This window comes from Myotis brandtii, unplaced genomic scaffold (assembly GCF_000412655.1).
Source record: "Myotis brandtii unplaced genomic scaffold, ASM41265v1 scaffold240, whole genome shotgun sequence".
NCBI lineage: Eukaryota > Metazoa > Chordata > Mammalia > Chiroptera > Vespertilionidae > Myotis > Myotis brandtii.
In genome coordinates this window covers 3,167,072-3,189,338 of record NW_005359064.1, presented here as the reverse complement: position 1 = coordinate 3,189,338, position 22,267 = coordinate 3,167,072, and the positions used below count along the sequence as shown (strand labels likewise).

The 22,267-nt window shown below is 42.6% G+C and overlaps 1 protein-coding gene across 5 annotated transcripts in view; it reads right to left on the bottom strand.

Moving 5' to 3' along the window:
- The window catches only part of GNAL (guanine nucleotide binding protein (G protein), alpha activating activity polypeptide, olfactory type), an 87,712-nt gene that overhangs the window by 23,639 nt on the left and 41,806 nt on the right, over positions 1 to 22,267 (bottom strand). For all 5 annotated transcript variants that reach the window (XM_005866901.2, XM_005866903.2, XM_005866902.2 and 2 more), the window contains one exon: positions 4,024 to 4,121. In XM_005866901.2, the coding sequence (XP_005866963.1) occupies positions 4,024 to 4,121 (98 nt within the window). The remainder of the gene's footprint in view (positions 1 to 4,023; positions 4,122 to 22,267) is intronic.

The window sequence follows — 22,267 nt, the reverse complement described above, 5'->3', positions numbered from 1 at the left end:
GTGCAGGTTTCCTACTCACATAGAAACATTGGTGCTAAGCAAACCCTCTTAGAAATTCCTTCCGAGGACGAGGGTTTACAAACGAGCATAGGAGACACAGATAACCAGGGGCTGACCGACTTACACTGAGATAGCTGGTCTACCTACTTTGCCCTGCCACTAAGTTTATTCTTCATATCTATAAAAAGTATACGGCACTGCCCATAAACAGGAACATTTCCAACTCCACAGATCGAGAAAATAAAACAGAAAATAAAGGTCAAACGAGAGTTCAGAAGAACGTGTATGTGTACCCAGACAGTTGATTATATATTTAATGAATTCAACAGTATATGGTCGTTTCTCTAATTTTAAAATGACCTGCAAAAAATAAAAGTCAACTTTTGAAGTTCAAATTTCATTTTTGCTAATAATTTCCTGATTGTCCTGAAAGCTTAGATTCAAGGACTTGAGAACCATGAGCTCCAAGTCAGCACTAGAGAGAGGTTACACGTAGTTGCCAGGACTCCTGACCGATCGCAAAGGCAAACAGGAGACGGAGCAGAAAATCACTTTACCTTTCTCACTGCTCTTTTCTTTTTTCTAGGACATTCTCTGCCTTTGAGAATATTCTAAAAGCAATTATTCAAATGGATGTACCCCTAGAGAGGCTCTTAGCATGTACGTAAACACATTGGTGCAAAACATAAGAACCTATACTCTCAGCTGCAGAGCTTCAGGTTACATTAAGCAAAGTCTGATTTTATAAACCCGCTCTTAAGATCCAATTTTCTCTCTCCCAAAATAGCTGTTTCCATGGCTACATAATCATTTATTATTAGGACTTAGAGGAAATGCATTTTGGGGGATAATGCAGTAGAGATTGTTTTTAAGGTTTCCAGTGGAAAGTGGGGAACTGTGTATCAAATATAATCTCTGGTCATTTGCACAGCTTGCTTGATGCTTCAAATGCACCCATTTTTACCAAAAGTACAATACGTACTGAAAGCTCGGTTATAGTAACTGTTCCACACGCCTCTAGCCATGTCAGTCCTGGTGTGGGAGACTGCAGTCCAGCTGCCCTGGCCTTAGCACAGCCTCTGGTCAGGGCCATGCAAATGGCCATTGACTGGGCCAGTGTGATGGGGTGGGGGACAAGTCTAGATGGGAACAGGCTGCTTGGCTGCTAACAAAACCGATCTCTGCTTCCTCTGGGATCAGCAGCAAGGGATGAGAAGAGCAAATAGGAAAAGTGAAGTCAAAATACTTAGCCAGCAGGAACAGAAAAGCAGCTCCCTATAGTGCCGCAGACTCACTAGTGGCTTCTGGGAGACTCAAAGCAAATTTCCCTGTCTCTGAAGCTGCCTGAGCAAGTGTCCATTTCTTGCATGCCAAATAGCACAACATAGGTCTTCATGGCCTTTTCGTCTGCATAGCATAGGCACTTCATCACCAGGGAGCTCCCATTCCCACGTGCATGCGTTTGCAGGCTTGGAGAGCGGCAAGTGTCTGGCTGGTTGAGGATGAGAAGCAGGTCGTACAATACGTACTGAAAGCTCGGTTATAGTAACTGTTCCACACGCCTCTAGCCATGTCAGTCCTGGTGTGGGAGACTGCAGTCCAGCTGCCCTGGCCTTAGCACAGCCTCTGGTCAGGGCCATGCAAATGGCCATTGACTGGGCCAGTGTGATGGGGTCGGGGACAAGGCTAGATGGGAACAGGCTGCCTGGCTGCTAACAAAACTGATCTCCTCTGCTTCCTCTGGGATCAGCAACAAGGGATGAGAAGAGCAAACAGGAAAAGTGAAGTCAAAACACTTAGCCAGCAGGAACAGAAAAGCAGCTCCCTATAGTGCCGCAGACTCACTAGTGGCTTGGAGACTCAATCAAAGCAAATTTCCCTGTCTCTGAAGCTGCCTGAGCAAGTGTCCATTTCTTGCATGCCAAATAGCACAACATAGGTCTTCATGGCCTTTTCGTCTGCATAGCATAGGCACTTCATCACCAGGGAGCTCCCATTCCCACGTGCATGCGTTTGCAGGCTTGGAGAGCGGCAAGTGTCTGGCTGGTTGAGGATGAAGAAGCAGGTCCTATCAATGCATGCTTAGACTTTCATCTATAGATGACAAGAGGACCCCTGTTTCCACGAGGAGACTGCCCTGCTGGCCAGGCTTGACCAGTGTTCCCGTTACTTTTCCTGCTCTGCTTCTTCCTTCCCTGTTATCTTTCTTTTTTCAGATTGAGATATAACTCACATAATACAATTTCACATAACATAACAATCACCATTTTGAAGTATACAATTCAGTGGTCTTTAGTAAATTCACAAGTTTGTGCAAACATCACTGCTATCCAATTCCAGAACATTCTCCAGTATCCCTAAAAGAAACCCTGTACTGTTAGTAGTCACTCTCAGTGATCCCACCCTCAAACCCCTGGCAACCACTAATCTACTTTCTCTTTTTTTTAAGATATGTTTTTATTGATTTCAATGAAGAGAGGGGAAGGAAGAGGGAGAGAAAGACAGAAGCATCAGTGATAAGAGAAAAACATTGATTGGCTGCCTTCTGCTCACCCCTTACTGGGGACTGAGCCCGCAACCTGGGCATGTGCCCTCACTGGGAATCCAATTGTAACCTCCTGGCTCATAGTTTGATGCTCAACCACTGAGCCCCTTAGATATCATGTTGGCGTCTCAAACTTAACTTTTCCAAATCGGAGCTTGATACCTTCCTCTGTTCTCCCATAAACAACATCTCCCAGGTTTTTCCATCTCCATAAATGGCTCCATGCCCCACTGCTTTATCATCCTTTACCCCTGCCCCCTTTCCACTGCCGCCCCCACCCAATCTACCTCCTACCTCTGTCCCTTTAGCACTCAAGGCCCAAGGCTCACCTCTATGGCCACCATCTGACCCAAGAAACCCCATTCAGGTCTCTGCCTCCTTTGGTTAATTCTCCGTACAGCAGCCAGAGTGACCCTGAGAACCTCATTCACGGAGCTGCTGGGTACTCATTGCATTTGGAAGATCCAAGTTCCTTGGCAAGCACTTGGAAGGGTCTGGCCACAGCGACCTCTCTCAGCTGTTTATGGCCACTCTTCCATCACCTATCTCCTCCCAGACTGGCTTCCTGTCAGTGCCTGGGACACATCCAATGCCTCCTCCTTGGGCCCTGCCATTGGCCCCTCTTAGTGCCTGTCACATGGTGATGGTGCCCGAACTCCTAAGGATGAGAAAGGGCTGCTGGTGGCCACACAACTGCTTTCTCCTTGAAATCTGTATTTACAGCATAGTTCCATTAGCTGGTTCCAAATACTGTGAATTCCCAGATTTTATGCTTATGGAATCCCTTCAACATGTATGGATTTTTAAAGTTTACAGACTAAAAATATAAAAGTGCTGATTTCTTGCTGCCCAAAGAGTCATATAAAACAATTAGTTGAACACAGTTTTTGTTATCAAACTAGCAAACGTATCTAGAACTTCTTGATTAACATTTTCCTGGGGGACCATTACTCTCTAATAGTCATAGAATGAATCTAAAATACCAAGGAATTTCAGGGAAAAGCAATCAGCCAGCCTCGGCACCAGAGTCTTTTCCTTATTTCTATTTCTCTTCATTACATTTCTCACCAAATATTTACTTATCATTAATCATCATCTACTCTCAGGGTCCTAATTCACTTCTGTGTATCACTTTTTGGGGTCCCTGCTACAAAATTAAACTATAATAATGAATATCCCATTACATTATAATTTACACTATGCCTATAACCCTATAGAAGTCAACATAAATAGAACTGAAAACAATGGTCAGGATAAAAATAATACCACATGCTTCTGATTCTTCCCCAAAACACTGATTCCTACTGGATTTCAATTTCCCATCTCCTACATGTACCTCATTTTGAAAGCTGATTTCTGTAGTGAGACGTTAATATTTGTCCCTAGTGTTCGAGAGACGTCAGTGACCCTGGGAGGGCAGCACCCCTGTGGTGCAATCCTAGCCTCAAAGAGGCCTGGGCCTGACTAGGCAGACTTACTATTGTGCGCAGTCGATCAGTTGGTATTCGTTTGACCTCTCGAAGCACGCCTTCACGCCTTCATCATCCCAAAGTTTCTTCACATGATCAAAGAACTCCTAAAATTTGAAAAAGTTACAAATGAGAGAATGCATGTGTTATATAATCCTTCAAAAAGTTAGAAGTAAAAAGAAACTGCTCCCCGAAGTTTGCAGGTAGCGCATGAATTATTTTCCTTGTGGAAGTCTACTTGACACACGGGAAAATGCCCAGATCCTGAGTTCTGTGTGATGAAAAATGGATGCATGTATGTCATCATCATGCAAATTAACCTGTCAAACACCCTTATCATTCCAGGAAGTTCTCCAAAATAAAAATTGCAAGTCAAAAGTTAATGACATTCATTAACCAGAAATACACTTAGCTAATAATTTTAAAGTTCTTAGTATTCAATAACTTTACTAGTGGCACTGCCACTTTAGCAATGAGAACACATGCCTATTATAAGTTCTGCTACTTAAGAAAGAGATTTAAAATCACACTTTTTGGGGATAGTAATTTATTGCTTTTTTTGCATTAAAAAAACAAAACTATGAGTTAATTGTGAACTGTGATTGTTGGTTCACTCAAACCTGTGTGGACACAAGTGCTCAATTCCATCCACTGTGATAGCAGCATCCTTTGACACACTTTCCTTATCGCAAAGTAAAAGGTGGCTTTAGGAATTCATGTTGCTGAATTTACCCAAAGTAACTTAATACTGTCATGGAAGCAAATGACTATATATTAGTTGCTAAATATAAATTTTCAATAAAACAGTTTGTTAGAATATTGACATCTCTTTCACACCAGTCTTTTGCCCCTCACGGCAACCACCCAAGTTCACAGTATAGTTATCAAAGTTGACTTCCTCTCATTGTGTTCACAACTGACTCTGGCTGCTCAAAAATTTCCTTCTGCATAAATGGACTGAAGTTGCCCTTCATGATCTGCTGGAGTTTGCACAGCCCTTCCAGAGCGATCCCCTGCCATTCATTTAATTCAATGGGTAGAAAGACGGCCACCCACCACCTCGGCTACATCATCATCTTCAAGAAAGATGACACGACTGGTGTGTTCTATGACAGCACTTGCATCAGAAGCAAAGTAATACCCCACCGCTTTTTCTTCAACAGGGAAAAGGCAAGTTGTGCTGTCCACACTGGAGAGACTGCAGCTTCCTTTCTCATCTTTGCCTGTTCTGTTGAGTACTGGAATTTGATTAGCAGAGAGTTTATGTTCACTTCGTACACCAACCAACAGAGGGCTATCTCATCTCCTGCCCATTGCTTGGCCAGGAAAATGAACACCTTTAAATACAAGTGCAAAAGCACCTTCTAATTGTTGGATAACTCTCTCCACCAAGGTAGTAAAACTGTTATCTCCCCTTTCCCGGTTGTCATACACGTATTTAAGGAGCTTGGCAATTGTCTTTGTATCTGTTTCAGCTTCAACGTCATAGCCTTTGCTTTCCAAAAAACGGTTTCAAGTCTTTGTTTTTGGTGACGATTCCATTGCAAATAACAAGAAGTTCATTATTTTTACCAGAGCGCTGGGGATGGCCATTGAGAGGACTGGGCTCACCATGTGCCGCCCAACGAGTATGAGCTATTCCAAGGTGCACATCGAATTCTATATCCAAATCCATAGCCTGTTTGTGAACTTCTTCACCCAGTGCTGTTGCTTTCCTTTCTTCTTAATGAGCTGGCTTTTGCAGGCATTGGCTTCCCAATCTTTGTCACTGCCTTCATCAGCTCCCACACTAGCAGAATCATATCTGTACTCCAATATCCGAAGGCCTTTGATTAGGGCCTCCAAGATTTCTCCTCTTGTGTGAGGGACACGGTAGTTTAAGTAAGCAGGAGGCACGATCCTAAAGGCAAGTGGTGAGTGACTGGCAAGCCCGGGAGCGCATGCAAACCTTTGGGGCTATCAGAGGGCTTAGGGGACAATTATTTATTCATTCACCAGTTGATGGACATTTGGGTTATTTCTAGTTTTTTTTTATTCGTTAGAAACTACTTTAAAATATATATATATTTTTACTGATTTCAGAGAGGAAAGGAGAGGGAGAGAGAGATAGAATCAATGATGAAATCACTGATCAGCAGCCTCCTGCACACTCCCTACTGGGGATTGATACCTGATCGGGAATGGAACTGTGACCTCTTGGTTCATAGGTCGACACTCAATCTAGCTGGGAGGGTTATTTCTAGTTTTTGACTGTTATGAATAGTGCCGCTAGGAATATTTGTGCAACAGTCTTTGTATGGACTTTTATTTTCATTTCTCTTGGGTTTATACCTAGGAGTGGAATTGCTGGGTAAATGGTAAGTGAATGTTTAACTTTAAAAAACTGCTAAATTGTTTTCCAAATTGGCTATTCTATTTTACATGGTCAAGAGCAATGTCTAGGGGCTCTAATTTTTCTACATCCTCACCAATACTTGGTTTTTATCAGTCTTCTTAATTTTAATTACTCTAGTGGGTGTGTAGTGACATCTAATTATGGTTTCAGATTTGCATTTCTCTAATGAGGTTGGATATCTTTTCATGTAATTGTTGGCTGCTTGCATATCTTCTTTTGAAGTGTCTGTTCAAATATTTTGCCCATTTAGAAAATTGGGTTGTATGTCTTGTTAGTTTCAATTGCTTTTAAAAAAGTTAAATTACAGTTGACATTCACTATTATTTTATATTAGTTTCATAGTGGTTAAATATTTATGTAATTTACTAAATGATACTCCAGATAAGACTAGTACCCACCTGACACCATACATAGTTATTACAATATTGTTGACTATATTCCCTATGCTGTACTTTACATCTCCATTGAATTTTATTCTTTTATAAGAATGAGAGACTTAAAAAATTGTTTGATTCAATTCCTTTGTCAACTATAGGTCTTTGAAATATTTTCTCCCAAACTGTAGCTTGCATTTTAATTTTCTTAAGCATTTTTTTGTTGAGCAAAGTTTTTAATTTTGCTGATGTCCAATTAATCAATTTTTTCCTTTTAGCATTTATGCTTTTTTATGTTTTCTAAAAAATGTTTGCTTAGCCCAAAGGCAAAAATATTCCTTAAAGTTTTCTTCTAAAAGTTTTATAGTACTTACATTTAGGTCTAAGATCCATTTGAGTTAATTTTGGGGGCTGGTATGAGGAAAAGGTCAAGTTTTACCTTTTTCCATAAAGATATGCAACTTCCTCAGCACATTTATTGAAAAGACTATTCTTTCTCCATTGAGTTACCTTAATACTGTTGTTGAAACTGACCATACACATGTGGGTCTGTTCCTGGACTCTTAATTCTGTCCCACTGATCTATGTTTATCCCTATGCCATACTATCTTGATTATTAAAACTTGGTAGTATTTTTTTTAAATTAAATTTTTCAATTGATTTCAGAGAGGAAGGGAGAGAGAGAGAGAGAGAGAGAGAGAGATAGAAATATCAAGAGAGAATCATTGGCTGGCTGCCTCTTGCACACCCCACACTGGGCATTGAGCCCACAACCTGGGCATATGCCCTGACTGATACTTGATAAGTGACCTCCTGGTTTATAGATCGATACTCAACCACTGAGCTACGCTAGCCAGGCGGTAGTAAGTCTTAAAATTAGTAATGTTGACAGCCAGTTGGCCTGGTGGTCAAATCCCTCTAGTATTAACTACAACAATCAAGGCTCAACTAGAACAAGACTGCGCACAAAGACCACTAGGGGGTGCACCAAGAAAGCATAAAAAAATGCGGAGACAAAAAACATGACAGAAATGGAGGATATAGAGCTAAAAATCGCAATTTTGAGGGCTTGCAAAAATGTGCTAGAAGCTGTCAATAAACTTGAGGAGAGAGTCACGAAAACTAATGAGACCCTCGATGCTATGATAAAGAACCAACTAGAAATTAAGCATACACGGACTGAAATAAAGAATATTATACAGACACCCAATAGCAGACCAGAGGAGCGCAAGAATCAAGTCAAAGATTTGAAATGCGAAGAAGCAAAAAACACCCAACCGGAAAAGCAAAATGAAAAAAGAATCCGAAAATATGAAGATAGTGTAAGGAGCCTCTGGGACAGCTTCAAGCGTACAAACATCAGAATAATTGGGGTGCCAGAAGATGAGAGACAGCAAGATATTGAAAACCTATTTGAAGAAATAATGGCAGAAAACTTCCCCCACCTGGTGAAAGAAATGGACTTACAGGTCCAAGAAGCGCAGAGAACCCCAAACAAAAGGAATCCAAAGAGGACCACACCAAGACACATCATAATTAAAATGCCAAGAGCAAAAGACAAAGAGAGAATCTTAAAAGCAGCAAGAGAAAGAGACTCAATTACCTACAAGGGAATACCCATACGACTGTCAGCTGATTTCTCAACAGAAACTTTGCAGGCCAGAAGGGAATGGCAAGAAATATTCAAAGTGATGAATAGCAAGAACCTACAACCAAGATTACTTTATCCAGCAAAGCTATCATTCAGAATTGAAGGTCAGATAAAGAGCTTCACAGATAAGGAAAAGCTAAAGGAGTTCATCACCACCAAACCAGTATTATATGAAATGCTGAAAGGTATCCTTTAAGAGGAGGAAGAAGAAAAAGGTAAAGATACAAATTGTGAACAACAAACATGCATCTATCAACAAGTGAATCTAAGAATCAAGTGAATAAATAATCTGATGTACAGAATGAACTGGTGATTATAATGAATCAGGGACATAGAAAGGGAATGGACTGACTATTCTTGTGGGGGAAAGGGGAATGGGAGATGCGGGAAGAAACTGGACAAAAATCGTGCACCTATGGATGAGGACAGTGGGTGGGGAGTGAGGGCGGAGGGTGGGGCGGGAACTGGGAGGAGGGGAGTTATGGGGGGGAAAAAAAGAGGAACAAATGTAACCTGAACAATAAAGATTTAATTAAAAAAAAATTAGTAATGTTAAGTCCTCCAACTCTGTTCTTTTACAACATCATTTTGGCTGTTTTAGGTCTTTTGAATTTCTACATACATTTTAGGATTAGCTTGTCAATTTCTATTTAAAAAGGCTGCTGGTGTTTTGATTGAAATTGCCCATTTAAAAAATTTATAGATCAGTTTGGGGAGAATTGCCATCTTAAATGAGTTTTCTAATTCATTAACATGACATATCTATTTATTTATGTCTTATTTAAATTCTCTCAATAATGTTTTGCCGTTTTTAGTGTTAGATATTTCACATAACTTGTTACATTTTTTTCTAAGTAGCTTTTTTGGATGTTATTTTAAATGTACATGTTTTTTAAATTTCATTTTTGGATTTTTTTCATTGTTAGTATATAGAAATACAGTTGATTTCTGCATTTGAACTTGTGTCCTGCAACCTATTTCATTTCACTTATGAGTTCCAGTTAGCTTTCAATTCCTTCCAATGTAGCTGTGTATAGAAACAGTTACTGACATAGCTCTGGCCTCTCTCTGCTTCTCTCCCCAAAGTACGCCCCATGAGGCCGGGACAGGATCAGAATTCCCTGTAGTTTCAAAGGCAGGAGGATTGAGCCAAGGGACCTTCCCTGCCACCATGGCAAGGTTTCATGGTTTTTGTTGCTCTTACACTTTTCTTAAAGGTACAATAAGATTTATCTAGAGATTCTATCCTTTGTTTCTAAATTATAATCTCACGAAACAACCGGGATAAGTATTAAGTTTTAGTAATCAGATCCATCATGACCCAGAGCAGAGAATTAAATAAATCTCCTCTATAGTGATGGGAACATAATTTTCCTTAAGTACTATTTTTCAAAATAAATTACTGTCTTAGCTTTTGCTTTCCCCCTCCACAATACGCCCACTCTTACACCAAAGATTCTTGCTGTAAAAGTCTAATTCTCTGAGGAAACGGTGCCCTTGGAGCATGCCAAAGACACTCCCCAGAGAAACTGATTTGTGTGGGAACAGAAACAAATAATTAGGTATTTTCATTAGGGATTCACAGAATCACGACTTTAGCCTTTGCTTCCAGACAAGGCTCTGTCAAGTTATCTGACACAAATTCTCTTTGGAACATCAAGCTTGAGTTACATAACACTTCACGGTATTTTTCCTGGTCTTCTTAGTCACTCTGTCTTGCTTTATGTGCTGAGAGGTAAAATGGAGAGAGGAGCCCCTCTTTTTGGGAAGAAGTTTAGATTGAAAGCAAATGTCTTTAGAAGTGGGTTTGCTCTAGTCCCACTGACAATGACATATTTCTTTGGGAAAATTTTAGCGAAAAACATAATAAAGGTGTCTAAGAGGAGTCACACAACAGTATGTACGGTTTGGGCATGGGTGCTGGTATTTGAGTGCCTGGGCTCGGACCCGAGCTGGGAAACCTGACTGCCGAGCCTCCCTTTTCTCCTTGCTCCACGGGGTGTAACTTCTTCCAGGCAGAGGCTGGCGGAGACTCACCAGTACTTGGTGGACGGGGAGAGGAGCACGTGTGAGGGGTAAGGGACGGAAGGACACAAAGAAAGGGTGGCTGGAAAGACAAAACAAGCAGGACGGGGTTGACATCAGGGAGGGCAAGCTCAGACTCAAGATGACCAACAGTGTGATGTGCTGGTGGTGGTGGTGGTGGGGGAGGGTCTAGGGGAGCCGTGGGCAAACTACGGCCCGAGGGCCGGATCGGCCAGTTTGAAATGAATAAACCTAAAAAAAAAAAAAAAAACCGTACCCTTTTATGTAATGATGTTTACTTTGAATTTATATTAGTTCACACAAACATTCCATCCATGCTTTTGTTCCGGCCCTCCGGTCCAGTTTAAGAACCCATTGTGGCCCTCGAGTCAAAAAGTTTGCCCACCCCTGGTCTAGGGGCATTCTTCAGCTTTGGACCTGACTCAGTAGTTTTGGTACAACTGTGGCAAGGCCTGCAGGATGCCAACAGGCCAAGAGAGAAACACATGGTGAGGAAACAGAAGTCATGTGTAGGCTTGAGAACCAAGTTCTAGAAACATCTACAGAACACCTGGCGGCATAAGGCATTATGCTCGGTGCTGGGTATAGGAGAGAGGACGCAGGGTTTCTGAACCTGAGGTCAGGGATGTGCTCCAGTCAGGCAGGTGGCGGTGTGGCTGTGCAAAGAACCCACAACTCGGACAGGCACGGAGGGACGCCGCTGCCAGTGGTTGACTTTTAGCAGCGTGCTTCCGGTTCCTGGACTTGCCCTGGGCTTTCAGACCTTTCCAGAAAGGCCCCCAAGCTCATGTGACTTGTCTAGACACACTCTTAACAGCTGGTGAGGGAGTGAAGCTGGCTGAATAAAATGCAGCAGATGACTATAAAAAAGGGAAGAGAGGCGAATACTTCAATGTTTGCTACAACTTAAAAAAAAAATTGCCTTGACAGCCATGTGCTATAAACTGAGCCTCCAAATCCTTTGCCCAGGGAGAGGGTGCCAAAGACTGTCACTGGGGCCGACAGCTCACCCCTTCAAGGCAGCTGGGAGGAGTGGGGGATGTGGAGGAAGGACAGGGAGAAGCCAGGAGTGATGATGCGGGGTGCAGGCCCACCATCCCTGTCGTATTAATGAACAGCTACCCATATGGCCAGAACCTTAAAATTAGCTGATGATGTCCTCATGGGGATGGACATCGTGTGGGGTTTTGCTCTGTGAACTTGTAGCCCCACATTCTGCGTCACCAGATGGGCAAGAGCCTTTTCCAGAGGGTAACAAACAGCTACAGAGGCATGAGGTGATCAAATCTCCATGTAGATATAAAATAAAAGGCTGCGAAGGCAACCACTGAGTTCCTTAGCATTTCTGCAGCAGCCCTGAGTCTGGCAACAGGCAACTGACATAAAAGGGAGAGGAAATTGTCCAAAAACCCCCAAACACTTGGCAGTTTCATACTTATGTGTTTGTATGAGATAATCTTTAAGGTTTCTCCCAGTTCTGAGACTCTCCAATTTTAAGTTTTATATCTTCTCTTTCTTTTCATTTTGTATGTAATGATTTAACAGAGATATAATTCATATACCGTACAACTCACCCATTTAAAGTGCACAGTTCAGTGGTGGTTAGCCTTTTCGTCGAGTTGTGCACTCATCACACAATCACGTTGAGAACATCAGCCTCAGAGGAAACCCCACACCATCGGCAGTCCCTGCTCATCCTGCCCTCCCTCAGCCTCTGGCAACCACGAGTCACTTTCTGGCTCTGCCTACTCTGGACATTTCACATAAATGAAATCATATAATACCTGGCCTCTGTGTCTGGCTTCTTTCACTCGGCATGCTTACCCAGGCATCATTTGTCGGACATGGGGTTGTTTGCACTGTTTGGTTATTGTAAACAGGGCTGCTATGAACATTTGTGTATGAGTTTTTATGTGACATATGTTTTAGTTCTCTGGGCATATGCTAGGAATGGGCCTCCTTCATTTCCCAAGAGAAATGTCTGGAACTGTTTTATAAGAGTTGGAATTTCTGATTCAACATGCTTAATTCATTTCAATATTCAATAACTTTATTAAATACCTAGTTATTTATCCTAATGGACGGATCGTGTGGCAGATGGTTCATCTCATCTAGCTTTTGAATGCATTTCAGATTTAAATTTGAACACAGGTAGACCTGACATTCTTGGAATTCCAGACAAGTAAGAAAGCCTCAAAGACAACCTCATGGCCCAGCACCTCCTCCCCACCCACCCACCCCCTTGCTCTTCTGCTCAAGCAAGAGACAATGGCCCTCTCCTGAGCTCACATCAGGCCGCCTGCGCTGGAACAAGAGATATGTATGAAAAGGCAGAGCTTATAGTGGCCAAGTGAATGTTTGGAAAAAGGCGTCTGGGGTGGTGGGAGTGGTTATTCCTTCCACACTTTACACAGTGGACTCAATCAAAGCAAGGGGCCTCATCCATTGATTCATTCGCAGATATTGAGGGTGGGAGTGGGTAAGACTTGTGAGGGGGCAGTTAAAAAACTGGTTCTAGGACCCCTGTGGATAGCAAATCTGCAGATGCTCAAGTCCCTTATATAGCCTAAGCATATACTACTCTTATGTATTTAAATCATCTTTAGGTTACTTATACTACCTAACACAATGTAAATGCTAAGTGAATAGTTATACAGTGGGGCCTTGACTTACGAGTGTCCCGACTAACGAGTTTTTCACCATACGGCCGATTTTTTGCTTTGAGTTGCGAGCTAAAATTCGGGTTACGAGACAGCTTCAGATACCCCACCGCTAGTTGGCGCAGCGAACGTCACAGTGAACGCCACAACATCAGCCCAGCATCACGTGTCTCACTCGTTCACTTTATGATTTGACATACGAGTAATTTGAGTTACGAGCTCCGTCACAGAACGAATTAAACTCGTAAGTCAAGGCCCCACTGTACTGTATTGTTTAGGGAATAATGACAAGAAAAACAAGTCTGTGCATGTCCAGTACAGATTCAACCTGACCACTGTAGGCCAAACTACATAGTACACATCAGCAACAATGAAACATTTTTTTCAAATATTTTTTATTCCCGGTTGGTTGAATCTGCGGGTAAGGAACCTATGGATATAGAGGGTCGACTGGACTAGTGTTTCTCAAATTGATGTCTCCAACTCAGAACTCTCTCCTAAATTCTGGATTTGGATATCCAATTGCCTGCCTAACATGAATTCTAACAGGCAACTGCAACTCAGGAAGTCCAAAATGAAACTCCTAATTTTCTCCCTAAAACTAGCTCTACGTGGTCTTCTCCAGTCAATGGCAACACCACCACTCAGTTACTCAGTCACAAAATCCTGGAGTCATCTTTGACCCCCCTCTTTCTCTCACACCCACCACGTGATTCATGAAGTCCTCTTGGCTGTACTTTCAGAGCACACCCAGATTTTGACCACGTTGAAGCCATCATCTAGGACTGGCAGTTGCTGCCACAGATGCCCAATTGGCCTCTGTTTCCACCTTTCGTACCATAGTCTGTTCAACTCAGGAGCCAGTGAATCTTTGAAAACTAAGTCAGATCACATTACAACTGGGCTCAGAACAATCCAGTGCTAACCACCACGTATCCATTGATGGACGAGTGGATAAACAAGATATGGTACGTATATCCATACCGGGGAATATTATTCAGCCCTAAAAAAGAAAGAAATTCTGACACATGCTGCTGTATGGATGCACCTTGAAGCCATTATACTCACTGAAATAAGTCAGCCACAGAAGGACAAATACTGCATGACTTCACTTATATGAGGGACCTAGAGTAGTCAGGTCCACAGAGACAAAGTAGAATGGTGGTGGCCAGGGGCTGGGGGGAGGAGAAATGGGGAGTTAGTGTTTAATGGATACAGTTTGGGATGATGAAAAATGTACTGAAGATGGACAATGTGAATGCACTTAAGGCCACAGAATTATGCACCTAAAAATAGTTAAGATGTTAAGTTTTATGTTATGCATATTGTACCACAATAAATAAGAGTTTCTTAGGAAAACAGCAATCCAATGCTTCCCATCTCAGAGTAAAATCCAAAGTCCCCCCATTACCTGACCCCTCCCCCCCCGCCAATCTCTCCCCGTCTTTGCCTGGCTCGTTCTACTGCAGACACGCTGCCTGGGTGTCCCTGCAACATGGTATCTTGGGGCACTGCTCCTGCTCCTGCTCCTGCTTCTGCCTGGCCACTCCTTCAGGTCTCTGCCCAAATGCCATGTTATCCTTGACAACCATATATAAAATAGCAACGCCAACTGCCACCCTTCGGTCCCTATTCCTTTTTATGCTTTCCACCCTCTCCCCCAGCCATCAGTAAGTGGTATCCTTATTCATGCAGTGATAAGGTTATGATCTTATTTGCCCCACGGAATGCAAGCTCCGTGAGGGGCTTTGTCTCTTCTGTCTGCTGCTGTGTGCACAGCATCTAGAATTACACCTGGCAGGTAAACATTCAATGGCTATTTTTGGATTGGACGGATTCTGTGAATGGATGGGAAGTTATTGGGGGTTTTGATCAAGAGAATCCCAGGGCTCTGCTTTAGGAACGTGAATGTGGGTCAGGGACATACGCCACTAACGCAGGGAGACCAGTCTGCAGGACACTGTGACGAGACGTGTTTTGGAAGAGATGACAAATTAAATTTAGAGAAGCTGGGTGACTGGTGGGATGATCAGAGGCATGTCTGGGAGGGAGTTACAGATGGAGGACTGGAATTCAGTTCAGAGTTGAAATGAGACTGGGTGCATTTTGGGAAGAATGGATAGGAGGCTGCTGATTAAAGTCACAGTACTGAATGAACTTGCCAAGGGTGAGAGGTAGTGAGAAAAGCGAAGAATGGCAAGGATGGGACCAGACAGAATAACTAGATTGGGGGGATTAGAGGGTTGGAAGAAGAAGAGTGAGGAGAAGAAAGAAAAATGTACAGTGAGTGAAAATCCAGTACATGTGGGGGCAGGGGCAGTAGAGGTGGAATTCAGCCCTATCATTGAGGTACAAGTAGAATCCACGAGTAACAAGGATAGAAAACGTCCTTCAAACCAGTTTAGTTATTCCAATAAGAACTAAAAGCAACTTCTGGGGGCTACCCAGGACATAAAGAAACCCCATACACAGAATGGTTTCAGTTCTTATGCTCTCAGTCTTATAGGGCCAGATAATAGGCAGCAACAGGATTTTAGGGGGAAGTCCATAAGAAGCATGATTTTTATTTATCAGTTTTTTTGCTAACTTGACTTTAAATAATCAAGAAAATGATATTTTCTTGGCAACTGACCTATCAAGAGGGAATAAATCAAGGGATCTGACAGATTATAGGAAGAAGAAATACTTTTCTTGTAATCTTTAGCCACAACCCAACTTTCTTCCTACCACAAGAAAAGTGTTCCTAAATTTTCAGGGAAACAGGCAACTAAGTTCGTATTTGAAAAACCTTTGACAACATAAACCCTGTTATGCTGATTATGTACCGCTCTGGTGATTACTGTGATGGTTCTAAGGACCTGCCTGGGACCCTCACCTGAGCAACGTCTCCTCTACCACAGAACACCTTCCTCAAAAGCACCTGGTACTTAGAGAAGGTGGCGCAGGGCGCTCCGGCATTTCTCGTCTAATGAGCATCCTATCTCAGCATGGCCAGAGGCGAACTCCTGATCCCTTCAAACCTGCCCTACCTATGGCCTTCACATCTCAGCTGATGCCAACTTGGTTTTTCCAGTTGCATAGACCAAGCCATGAAGTCATCTTAACGCTTCTCTTTCTCTCTCAGGACACACCTAATCCATCAGGCATGTATCTAAACCAGTGGTTGCCACCCGGTGGTCCGGGAAGTCCGAAAGGTTGGCGACTGCTGGTCTGTATCCAGGGTTGACTCTCTCCCCACCTGCACGGTTCTCTCAGCACCCAGATGCCTGCACCAGCCTCCTAACCGGCCTCCCTGGTTCCAGCCTGCAGTGCTCCTGGAACCGCTGCCAGGACTTTGCTTCGGTGGTGCAGGTGAGCACAGCCATGCTGTGCTCAGCACCTCCTATGGGTCCTACTCACTCAGAGTCCCTGTAGTGACTACAGAACCCTCTTTCTGTGGGGCTCCTCTCTCCCTGACCTCACTAGCACGATGTCATCATTCTCCTCCTACTCACTGCTCCAGCCACACTGGCCTCCCGCTGTTCTCTGACCCCCCCTGGGTGCCCCACCCGTGGCAGCGCCTGGGCACTGCTGTCCGGCTGCCTGAACTACCTGTTCTGATCCCGCTGTGCTCACTGCTTTACTCCTTCGGGCTCTCCTTAACCCCCTTCTCGGTGAGACACTCTCTGGCCATCCCCGTAAAACTGCAGTCCCCTCCTCCATCGAGCCCCTCTGCCTGCCCTGCGTTTCCTAAAATACTCTGTATTTAATTTATTCACTATGCTCCATGCCATCGCTATATTCCTCGATAGACCACAAGCCCCACAAGGGCAGGGATCTTCATGCTTTGTTCCCTGGAGTATATCAAAGCACTTACTAGGCCTTAACACATACTAAGAGCCCAATAAATCTTTGTTTCATGAGCAAGTGGATGAATGAACTTTTCTGGGAAGTCTTCTTTGCTCACTTTGCCTTCTGCCCACTTTATTGCCCTCGTTCACCTCCATGCCAAATGTATGCTCATTAACAGAGTTGAGCATTCGTACATGTTATTTGTTAGCAACTCTGAATCGATGGGAAACTGGTTTGTATCTACATGTGGGTTTTATATTTAAGCTAGAGGGCCAGTGAACGAATTGGGGGGGCGGTCCCTCAGCCCGGCCTGTGCCCTCTCACAGTCCGGGAGCCCCGCAATTGATCACCCTAAAGAGGTAGGCCCTGCCCACCCATCTGGGGCTTCTCAATGGATTGCCCCAAGGAGGGAGGCCCTGCCCACCCGGCCGGGTCTCTGTAATTGATTGCTGTGCAGAGAGAGGCCTGAGCCTCCCTCTGCGGGGCCCCCCGGCCCCCGACCAATCGCACTGCACCACCTTGGCTGGCCTGGCGCCAGTGCATGTCATAGCGTGGTCGTCCGGAAGGTCATCCGGACGGTCATTCTGCTGTTTGGTTATTCGGTTAATTTGCATATTATGCTTAAAATAGATATTCAAAGGCATGTTTGTTCTGGTTCTGCTCCATGAATATTTTAAAAAGTGACTTTTCTGGAGTCCAAGAACACCATTATCCTCAGAAAGTCATAACTAATCATGTTATGGTTACTGTATTGACTAGCACATGCAAAAGAGCTTCCTTTTTGACAAACCCCTCCCACAGAAGAGCCCTGCCTCGCTGCACCTCTGGCCCTTTCCTGGTCTGACTTGTGACTGTCACCACTGTTGCTGATGCAGCTCCCTGTGTGCCCTGAGGATCTGAACCCATAGCCCTGTAATTTGACAAAGAACAAGTTCTACATGGGTCTGCGGCCTGAGGGACATTCTACCAAGGCAGTAACCTCTTCCTTCCCTTGGCTTCTGCCAGGATTTATGCCTCTCCTTCCTCACCAAATGCTGTCTCTATTCGACTGCAAACTGCCTCCAGCCACTTACACACTTCCCCAGAATATCCATCAAGAACCCGTTATTTCCCAATGATGACTCATGATCCAAGGATAATAAGCAACACAGATGTTCAAATATCCTCTCAATTTACACTTCCATGAGGCCGATCACATTAGCCCCACATGATCCTTAAATAATCAGCCTCACTGAGGGGACTGGGGGACACCTGCTGTTTGTCATGTTATCCATCCATCCATCCATCCGCCCACCCCCCACCTGCCTACCTATCTACCTCTCGTTTATTTATCATGTATATATTTATGTTTGAAATAAATATATGGGGATAAGAATGTACACACACACACACACACACACACACACACACACACACACTTTTAATAGTTGTTAAGGCTGTTGATACACAAGGGAAAAATCAGAACATGGGATATTGGATTTGATTTTAAAAAGAAGGCAAATAATAATACATATGATAATACCACTTTAGTTTCACAGTCTGTGGAGATACATGAAAAAAGAAAGGAAAGGGGACAGAGAGGGGAACAGAGACTCACGTGGGGGAGAGAAAGACAGTGTCGAGTGAAGAAAAGGGGAAGACAGGAGAGAGGACAGATGCAAAGAGAAAGACAGGGACACAAGAGAGACAGAGGGTCCCACATACCCAGCAACAAGGAAACAGTGGGACATTCTGTAAATTGTATCATTTCAGACAATACTACTGAAACCTTAAAATTCCCCCCTCCCCTCCCCCCCCTTTTTTTTTACAAAAACTATGTGCAACAGTAATGACCTTGAGTGGTCAGTTGCTAACAACTGAAGTCTACAACCTGCCTGGGCTGGGTGGGGACCTTAGTATTCACCGTGTCATTGTATGAAGCCAGTGAGACATTCTCATTGTGGAAATAACAGAACATTTATGTTTAAGACTGAGCAGTTAAAAGATGTCACACAAGACATTTAAAAACGATGCTGTTTGCACCTGTCCTAAGAAGACCCTAGTACTCAGAGCAAAGCACTCCGGTGCTCTCAGCTGGAGCGATGGTATCTTTCCCTAAGCGCATGCTCAGGTGTACCGTTCACCTGGGGCCTGGGGACACAGGCTTGGGATCTTGGGGCTCATTAGTTTGAGGAGTAATTTCCAAAGGTGATGTTACAAAGGGTATATTCATTTAAAACATGTTAAACTACTTAAGTGCTTAATAATCTGACATCCACATTTGATTTTAAACATTTCATTTTATGATATAAACATTGCTAAATAAGAGAGAATGCATCTCAAATCCATACAGGCATTTGGCAACTATCAAAGTTATAATCAAAATATAGTATTATTTATTTAAGTATATTTGGTATGCAATACATTATTTTTGGGTGTACAATATAGTTATTTGACTTTGTGATCACCACACTAAGGCTAGTAATCATCTGTCACCATGCAAATTTATCACAATCAAAACATACAATTCTGAATGTCAGCAAATCATTATATATACATGTTGTAAATATAAATATAATTCATACATCTTTGAGGAACTGGATTAGTGTTTGCCTTCCATTGTAAAGGTAAGAGAAGATTGGAGAAAACTTAAATAGTAACTACTTTAAAGAAGAAAGGATGGGCCTGGAGAGCATCATGCTAAGCGAAATAAGCCAGTAGGAGAAAGATAAATACCACAAGATCTCACTCATTTGTGGAATATAATGAACAACATAAACTGATGAACAAAAATAGAGCCAGAGGAAAAAAATATTTTAGAATATAATAGAAGTAATTGTTATTTGCAGATTTTTAATATTTTCTACAACTTTTGTGATATTATACTATGTTAGTACAGTTTTGGTAATATTATATTTAAAATCTTTTTTTCTTGAAATATTAATGTTTATTGCATGTAACATTATTATATTTAAAATGGTTTTTCTTGAAATATTAATGTTTATTGCATGTAACATTATTATATTTAAAATGGTTTTTCTTGAAATATTAATGTTTATTGCATGTAACATTATTATATTTAAAATGGTTTTTCTTGAAATATTAATGTTTATTGCATGTAACATTATTATATTTAAAATGGTTTTTCTTGAAATATTAATGTTTATTGCATGTAACATTATTATATTTAAAATGGTTTTTCTTGAAATATTAATGTTTATTGCATGTAACATTATTATATTTAAAATGGTTTTTCTTGAAATATTAATGTTTATTGCATGTAACATTATTATATTTAAAATGGTTTTTCTTGAAATATTAATGTTTATTGCATGTAACATTATTATATTTAAAATGGTTTTTCTTGAAATATTAATGTTTATTGCATGTAACATTATTATATTTAAAATGGTTTTTCTTGAAATATTAATGTTTATTGCATGTAACATTATTATAGTTAAAATGGTTTTTCTTGAAATATTAATGTTTATTGCATATAACATTATTATATTTAAAATTGTTTTTCTTGAAATAGTAATGTTTATTGCATGGGAAAAAATAAATAAAATTTGATTTACATTAAAAAAAAAAGGAAGAGAATTATTGACTGGTTAGGGGAAGGTCCTATTGAGGTCCAACTCAGAAAGCTGAACTTCCATCGGGTTTGCTGAATGAGAAGTGCAAGAAGCCCTCCTGTGACATTCTATCATCCACCCCAAAGGTCTCAGCCTCTCTCAGGAATGTCACACGGACCCAAAGGTGTGAGTGTCACAAGCCCGTTTTACATGTTTGTTGTTGAAGACTGTATTAGCTCATTATAGATTTGTTATAGGAAAGTATTTGTTATACTTTCCTATACAAATCATACAGGGTGGGGCAAAAGTAGGTTTAGAGTTGTAGTATTATTTATTTACTAGAGGCCCAGTGCACAAAAATTCGTGCACTCAGAGGAGTCACTCAGCCTGGCCTGTGCCCTCTCGCAGTCTGGGACCTCTCGGGGGATGTCCACCTGCTGGCTTAGGCCCCCTCCCTGGGGGATCGGGCCTAAGCTGGCAGTCAGACATCCCTCTGGCAGCCCAGGAGCCCTCGGAGGATGTCTGATTAATGGGGGAGCAGGCCTAAGCCATTAGTCTGACATCCTTAGCACTGCTGTAGAGGTGGGAGAGGCTCCTGTCACCGCCGCTGTGCTGGCCAGCCATGAGCCAGCTTCTGGCTGAGCAGTGCTCCCCCTGTGGAAGCACACTGACCACCAGGGGGCAGCTCCTGCGTTGAGTGTCTGCCCCCTGGTGGTCAATGCGCATCATAGCGACCGGTCATTCCTGGTCGTTCTGCCGTAACGGTCAATTTGAATATTACCCTTTTATTATATAGGATTATTGTATTATTTTCCATACAAACAACTGTAAGCCTACGTTTGCCCCACCCTGTATATTTCTTGTAGAAAATCTAACTTACTTGGGTTATAACGTTTACCCCAGTGCTGTGTGATTCATTCGCTAACTCTTTCTCTCCCTCCAGCTCTATGTAATATTTGTTCACAGCTGGTCCAAAACACTGGGCCTTTGTGCTTTGCCTTTCTCTGAGCGGGCCTGTTTCTAAAAACTATGTATCCGATTCTGACAGCATCAACTGTAAACTCCACAGGAAGCTTGTGTCTTTGATAGCACTGTCCAAAAGAGTTATGAAGCATATTAAACAATTAAGTCATTCAAGAAATGAAATCTTGTATACTGTAAAGAAAACATTTTTTGACTGCAAAGAGTTAAAATTAGGTCAGTCCAAAAAAGTGATGTAATATAAATCAAAAGCCTTAAGGATGATATCTCTTTAAGCAGTTCTAGTAGGAATTTATCTGAAGAGGAAAACAAAAGCCAGAGAGATGTAAAAAGCTACCATGTCTATGCAGTATTATATATAACTAGAGGCCTGGTGCATGAAATTCGTACACTGGTGGGGTCCCTAGGCCTGGCCAGCAATCAGAGCCTATCGGGGCTGTCTCACCCAGTCCCAATCAAGGCCAGGCTGGCTGGGGCCTTCTGGCTGCCAGCTGCTAGCTGCCAGACAGGACCTGCCAGATGGGAGGAGGGATGGGGGGAGGGACCGTGGAGGTTTGCCGGCTTGGGGGAGGGACCAGGGGAGGTTGGCTGGCCATGGGAGATTGTCTGTGGGAGTGCACTAACCACCAGGAGGCAGCTCCTGCATTGAGTGTCTGCCCTCTGGTGGTCAGTGCACGTCATAGCGATTGGTCGACCAGTTGTTCCAATTGTTCTGGTCGTTCGGTCGTAATGGTCGCTTAGGCTTTTATATAGATAGATAG